Below are 6,738 nucleotides of genomic sequence, written 5' to 3' on the forward strand. Positions count from 1 at the left end.
GATAGTCTGTTTGAAAAAATGCTAATTATTTATCAGTTAGGAAATAAAATTTCATCCTTTCATCTTCAATTAGATTCAAATTCTTACTTTTCCAAAGCAGGCTACTGTAGTAATTAGTTTACCGTAAAAATTCTCTTATATTCCCTTATTAATAATTTTATTGGCCGAATAATTTTTCTACAGGACATATATTTATATGTAGAATAATACAATTTTATTTAATAAGAATAATAATTTAATTTAATTTGGTATCAAAAATATTTTACGGTACTGCCTTTACTGTCGTGTGTTGTTTATTTAGTTGTGGTGGTTGCAGTTTGTTGTGTTAACAAATTAAGTTTTAAAAATTAAATGTGAAGAGAAATTCGTCAGGTCAGATAAGATAAAAATGGTTTGATTTCTGTTGACATGAAGTTTTATTGATTAATATAATAAGTGATTTTCAATTCAAAGGAAATGCTGGCGAAATGTTTCGGAATAAATTATTCTTTCTACCTGGCATGCACAGAATTAGAATTCCTCATGGTCGTCATAGTGGTAAGCGATTCGTGACCAAGTGGTCTTCCCTCGGGACAGCGTTCAACAGCAAGCCGAAGAAATCTCTCTTCAAAAGTGTCGGTCGATCCAGTGTTGGGTTGTTTAATATACCTCACCTGACTGATTACACTGGGTTTTATTTGTTGAAAGAGCAGGTTCTCTCTGAGGCAGATGATCTGGTTCAGGAAGTATGTTCAAAAAGTCGACAAAGAACGCTTGTTAAAATATTTGATAACTTATCAGATTCTCTATGCAGAGTTGCAGACATGGCTGATTTTATAAGAATCGCTCATCCTAATAACTCATTCAGACAAGCTGCTGAAGATACTTGCATAGCTGTCAGCTCACTGGTAGAAACTCTGAATACAAATCAAGATATTTACAAAGCCTTGAAGCATGTTTTTACAAATGGAGATTTGTATCACATGGATGAGATAGACAAAAGGGTAACTGAATTATTTTTATTTGATTTTGAATTGAGTGGAATCCATCTCTCAAAAATTGATAGAGAAAAGTTTGTTTGTTTGAATCAAAATATTCTCATGTTAGGTGCTTTATTCATGGAAAACTGTCACGTACCTTCTGAAATTTTAAGAAGCGCCATTCCAAAAAATTTGCAAAATGTGTTTTCTTGGAATGGTAGTTATATTAGATTAAATGGTTTATATTCAGAAAATAACAGTCCTTTAGTTCGAGAAGCTGCATATAAAATTTATCTACATCCTAATAAACAGCAATCTGAAAGGTTAGATAGTCTTTTAAAATCTCGATTTGAAATGGCAAATTTGGCTGGTTTTCAAACGTTTGGTCATCGGGCTCTTAAAGGAACACTTGTTAAGCATCCTGATAATGTGATGGAGTTTTTAACAACACTATCAAATTCATTCTATACTAAATCACTTGAGGATCTTGAAATGTTAAAAAAGTTAAAAAATAGTTATGGGTTTAATGGTCCAATAGAACCCTGGGATATGACACATTATGCAAATATAGCCAGATTATCATTTTCACAACTCAATTCTCAAGAAATTTCAAATTATTTACCACTTGGTGCTTGCATGGAAGGTTTAAATAATTTATTCAATATTTTGTATGAAGTCACATTAGAGTATGAAGAAACTGAAAATGGTGAGGTCTGGTCAAATGACGTCTATAAACTGGCTGTTAAGCATAAAACTGATGGAGTTTTAGGGTACATTTATTGTGACTTTTTTGAAAGAGTTGGTAAGCCACTTCAGGATTGCCATTTCACAATTCAAGGTGGTAAGCAAAAAGATGATGGCACCTACCAAAAGCCAATGGTTGTACTCATGCTAAATTTGCCATCACCTTTAGGAAACACACCTTCATTGCTCACTTTATCAATGTTAGAAAACGTCTTTCACGAATTTGGGCATGCAATGCACTCCATGCTTGGCAGAACACGTTATCAACACGTCACAGGCACAAGATGTTCCACTGATTTTGCTGAAGTACCCTCAGTTCTCATGGAGTACTTTGCTTTAGATTCCAGAGTACTGTGTAGCTTTGCTAAACATTGGGTGACTGGGGAACCCATACCACATGAATTAGCCTTGAAGTGTCAAAATATGAAAAAGTTATTGTTCGCCTCTGACAACCAGCTCCAGATACTCTACTCAATAGTGGATCAAGTTTTTCACAGTAGTTATCCATTCAAAAAAGACACCTCTGAAATAGTCTCTGATTTACAAAACGAGTATTACTTTTTAAAAAGTGTTCCTAACGTTTCTTGGCATCTTAGATTTGGTCATTTTGTTGGCTATGGCGCGAAATATTATTCGTATTTAACTTCTAGAGCTATTGCATCTAAAATTTGGAACACATGTTTCAAGAAAGATCCTTTTAATGCTGTTATGGGTTCAAGATTAAAGAATGAAGTTTTGAAATATGGAGGTGAGCTAAGGCCAGAGTTATTGATAGAAAATTTATTAGGAGAAGCACCTAGCAACAAGATGCTAGCAGAATCGTTACTGGATGAAATAAACTCATGATTGGCTGCATAATTCAATTTAACTGAATCTTATATTATTTACATTCTGTTGGGCCGTTTGATTTGAAAATTTAATGCTTCCAGTTTCTTTTGTATATTATTGTCTTCGCTGTGTGATTTTTCATATCAGTTTCTTTTATTTATATAATTTGTGATATCCTCAATTAAATTGTTAAACAATGTTTCATGATCTAATATAATTGCTTCACTTAAATTGTTATTATTCGTGTTGCATCCGAATATGATTCCTTCTGAAACTGAATGTAAATTTATTGAAATAGTTGAAAAACGTATAACGGATGTCTTTTCGATCTCTAAATTTGTAAAGAACATGATTAAAATTGCAAAACACAAATGAGAGATTAGTGAACAGTAAATTTTTGTGCTTGTTAGTTTCCTATATATTTTTGTTGCCTTTTTACAAAAAACTTAAATTTGTTTATTATTTTCGTTTTGAAAAAGTTTTAAACTTGTGATCATTTTCTGTCTGTTTCTCAACAACTTTTCATGTAGTTCAGGATCTAGTGTCAGTGTCAAGATTTTCAAATAAATCCATCGTATGGTATGTAGAATTTTTTTTACAGCATTTTTGCTGTTGCTGGTCTAACGTAATTTTCCGATTGTTAATTTAAATGAATGGCACCATCTTCAATTAAGTGCATGGAGAAACGAATTCAGATAATTTTATTCGAGAGTAATTATTTGAAATTTTTTCAGTTACTTTTCGGTGGAGGCGGAATTTTCTAAGATTTTATGCTTTTCTTCAGCTTAAACGTTCAAAAGATCTAACAACTTTTCTTTTTGAAACTTTGTGAAGAATATAGCTAGAGATTAACGTGAAAAATAACTATTACATTATAATTAATCATGGTGCGATTCAAATATTGTCGGTTGGTTTGTTGATTAATTAACCAATAATTTTGAGAATCCAGCTTTTGTCTAATGTTTTTTTCATTACGTAATATTGACGATACTATTCTTGTTCTATATTTAGCCATTGGATTCAGTAGACGTCTTCCGCAATGTTTTGGGTTATAAAAGATAGCGAACAAAAACACAAACTGCTAGGCATCCTATCCACGGAGAATAATAAAGAATTTGCATTAATATGCTACAAGCGAAAAGTTCTGCATGATTTTTTCCAAAGTTACAAAGAAGGATTGTGTTCCGATCGCGAACTACATGAAAAGTTGTTGAGAAACAGACAGAAAATGATCACAAGTTTAAAACTTCTTACAAAACAAAAATTAAACAAAAACAAAGATAATCAAAAATTTGTAATTATTATTGTTGTATTCTTGCACGACAATAACAAATTTAAACGATTTCGGCGTTTTCATGTGATCGAATTAAGAGATAATTACTTTTGTCTTCACACCTTGGTGACAAAGCAAACGTTGACGAATGACCAAGTTTCACTTGTTCATGAAGGCAGGTAAAAGCAATTGAACGGAAAATACTGATAGAGAAAGAGAGAGAGAGAGAAGATATATCAAATGCATTGCTTAAATAAATGTTCATACGGAGATTGGAATTAAATCGTGGCAAAAATAACTGTTGAAACTGGGATGCTGTGTATGTGTCATTACGCGAAACCATATCCCCCTGCTTACGTCCAATGACAAATATTTGATGCAGTGAGGCCCACAAGTTATGTTCAGGAGGCAAAAACAATTTGCGCGCAAATTCTGTCAGCGGGGTGTATTCGATCGATATTTTTTATGTATAATTCATCATTATTTACATTAGTCCTTTCAACGCTATGATAACATATGCGTTCTTCGCGTTGCTTCTTTCTACGTTGCTCACTCGTATGCTGCTAACCTGTTCATACTTCATAGTAATAAAGAAAGCATAAATACATACGTATATACATAAATACGTACATACATTACGTACAAGTCAACATACATCTGATTCGGCTTAACACAAAACAATTTATTGAAAAGAAATGAGGCTTCAACACCAAGTAATGAATAAAGTACAATTAAAATTGAGCGTTTAATGACAACGTTGGGAGCGGCTCGAGATTTTTTGGACATTATTTCGAAAAAATAGTCACTAGCAGTCTGTTTGCGTTTAAAAGAGCTAAACAATAAAATAAAACTTGTTGGTGGCGCTTCAATTTTAATAATCTTCTGTACTTACTCTTCTGTAATTAATAGTATAATACTTCGATCTTCTTCGTACAATTCTCCAACTTGAATTGCTATAGCGCATTACGCATCGCTAAATAAGCCAGCATCAAAATCACGTGATGCAAAATAAAGGTAAACGTTCACAGGTAACCGCTTAACATTACAGCTCTCCAACGCTGAACAATATAACATGTATTGTATGGGTGTATATATCGAGAACATGTGTGTAACATATATAATATATATATATATATAGTGTATATATATATAGTGTGTGTGTGTGTGTGTACCAAACATGTGTATTGTATTGTATAAAATAACGTTCATGCACATATTCGCACATGTATTGAATGTATGTATGCATGCACGTATGCATAGGAATATATGCCATATAGAATGCAGTATGCAGTATACTGTTAGTAAGCAGGGGCGTGTGTTCTAAAAAATTCGTTCATTTGCTTCTACAAATAAACGTGTTCTAAATATTTTTGAGTTGTGTCAATTTGTTTCTTTTGTTTTAAATTTCACGGAATTTTATATATTTATTAGTTTAATAAACTGCTGAAAGGTTGATAAAATTAAATAGAAGCAATATTGTGTTACTTTAATTGAGAATTTGATAGGTATTTGTAGAAAAGTGCCGTCTTAGGAGACTTGTTCGTCTACCTACCTGCGTGCATTTCTGACAACCAAACGAAAGTTTTTTGTGCGTGCGGTACTCTTCCGACCTTCATGAGACGCTACATTTCATGTCAGTAACAACGTAACTCATTCAAGTGGTTTGTTCAATTTTATTTCTTAAGTATATAACCTTTTTTTAGTCTTTATTATTGCAGCACTGACATACGCAGAACCACTTACAATGTTACATATATATTATTATGTTCTTCTTATCTTCATCCATTGGTTTGAAGCAGCCATCTTTGCCACAAAGGCTCATCATCCTTTTTACACGACGTACACATGTATTTATATGCACCCGCAAGCACGCTGAGTGTATGATAACCATTGAGATGTTTGACTCAGCGCGCATTTGAACCACTGAGACATTTCGCTGGCCAACATGCGACAACTTTACGTCGTCTCTCCATTTTCCAAACTCTGAAGGATGGGCTGCTGGCTTCTTTCATATTGTAATCAATTCACGAATGTTGTTTTAAATTTCAAAGACTAAGTAGATTATAGTTCAACAAAGAGTCAGTAAGAGAATGTATTTTGGGTAGACTCTCTGTTTCTCGTCGTAAAAATAGAAACAAAAAATTTATTGTAATGATTTTTTATTAAAAAATTTTGACTCAAACTGAAAGTGTGTGATTTGGTATGGTTCTATATTTGTGTGTATATTGTGTGTACATATACAAATAAATTATATATGTATATATAATTATTATATAACTAAATATATATATTATATATATATATATATGTAATTAATACGTATGTGTTTGTGTGCGTGTGTGCGTGCACCTTCACAGAGTGAAACATGAAGTTATAAAAATAAGACATAGAGTATAAATTTCAAAGTTGATAAATATCAGATCATATAGACAATCAGTCAGTCGTACAGTCGGATGTTTGTTTGTTTGATCAATTCCCATGCTCAAAAATTGACATTTAGTCTAAATTCATTTTATTTTCTTGCACAAAACATATACATACATATATATATATATATATATATACATATATATATATGTATATATATATACATATATATATACATATATATATACATAAATATATATATATACATATATATATACATATATATATATATATATATATATATATATATATTTACAATATTCTATAAATTCTACCGAATGTTTGGCGTTAATATGTTTGTAGTTCGTTTTTTCGATTTTTCTCACTAAAGTTTTTTGGTGAACGTTTAGTTTATTAAAATTCAAAATAAACTTATTTTTCGAATTCATGCTGCAAATAAGGCCATATTTCGATTCCGAATGAATCATCATCAGTGCTCCATGCTGTATATATAGGGAAATATTGACTTTGTCAAGATGAACTTTGACGTTGTAAAAATTAACTTTG

At 31.7% G+C, this 6,738-nt stretch overlaps 2 protein-coding genes across 2 annotated transcripts in view; both read left to right on the forward strand.

The window, feature by feature from the left end:
* Positions 1-500: 500 nt before the first annotated feature.
* HELRODRAFT_161462 (hypothetical protein) lies at positions 501-2,549 on the forward strand (the record flags this gene model as incomplete). Its single annotated transcript, XM_009021379.1, has 1 exon — positions 501-2,549. The coding sequence occupies one exon, from the start codon at positions 501-503 to the stop codon at positions 2,547-2,549; it is 2,049 nt and encodes a 682-aa protein (XP_009019627.1).
* Positions 2,550-5,114: 2,565 nt separating this feature from the next.
* The window catches only part of HELRODRAFT_188628 (hypothetical protein), an 11,981-nt gene continuing 10,357 nt past the window's right edge, over positions 5,115-6,738 (forward strand). Inside the window, exon 1 of the mRNA XM_009021380.1 lies at positions 5,115-5,465. The gene's annotated coding sequence lies outside the window, so the exon portion shown is untranslated. The remainder of the gene's footprint in view (positions 5,466-6,738) is intronic.

Source organism: Helobdella robusta (genome assembly GCF_000326865.2).
Source record: "Helobdella robusta unplaced genomic scaffold HELROscaffold_3, whole genome shotgun sequence".
NCBI classification, from domain to species: Eukaryota; Metazoa; Annelida; class Clitellata; order Rhynchobdellida; family Glossiphoniidae; genus Helobdella; species Helobdella robusta.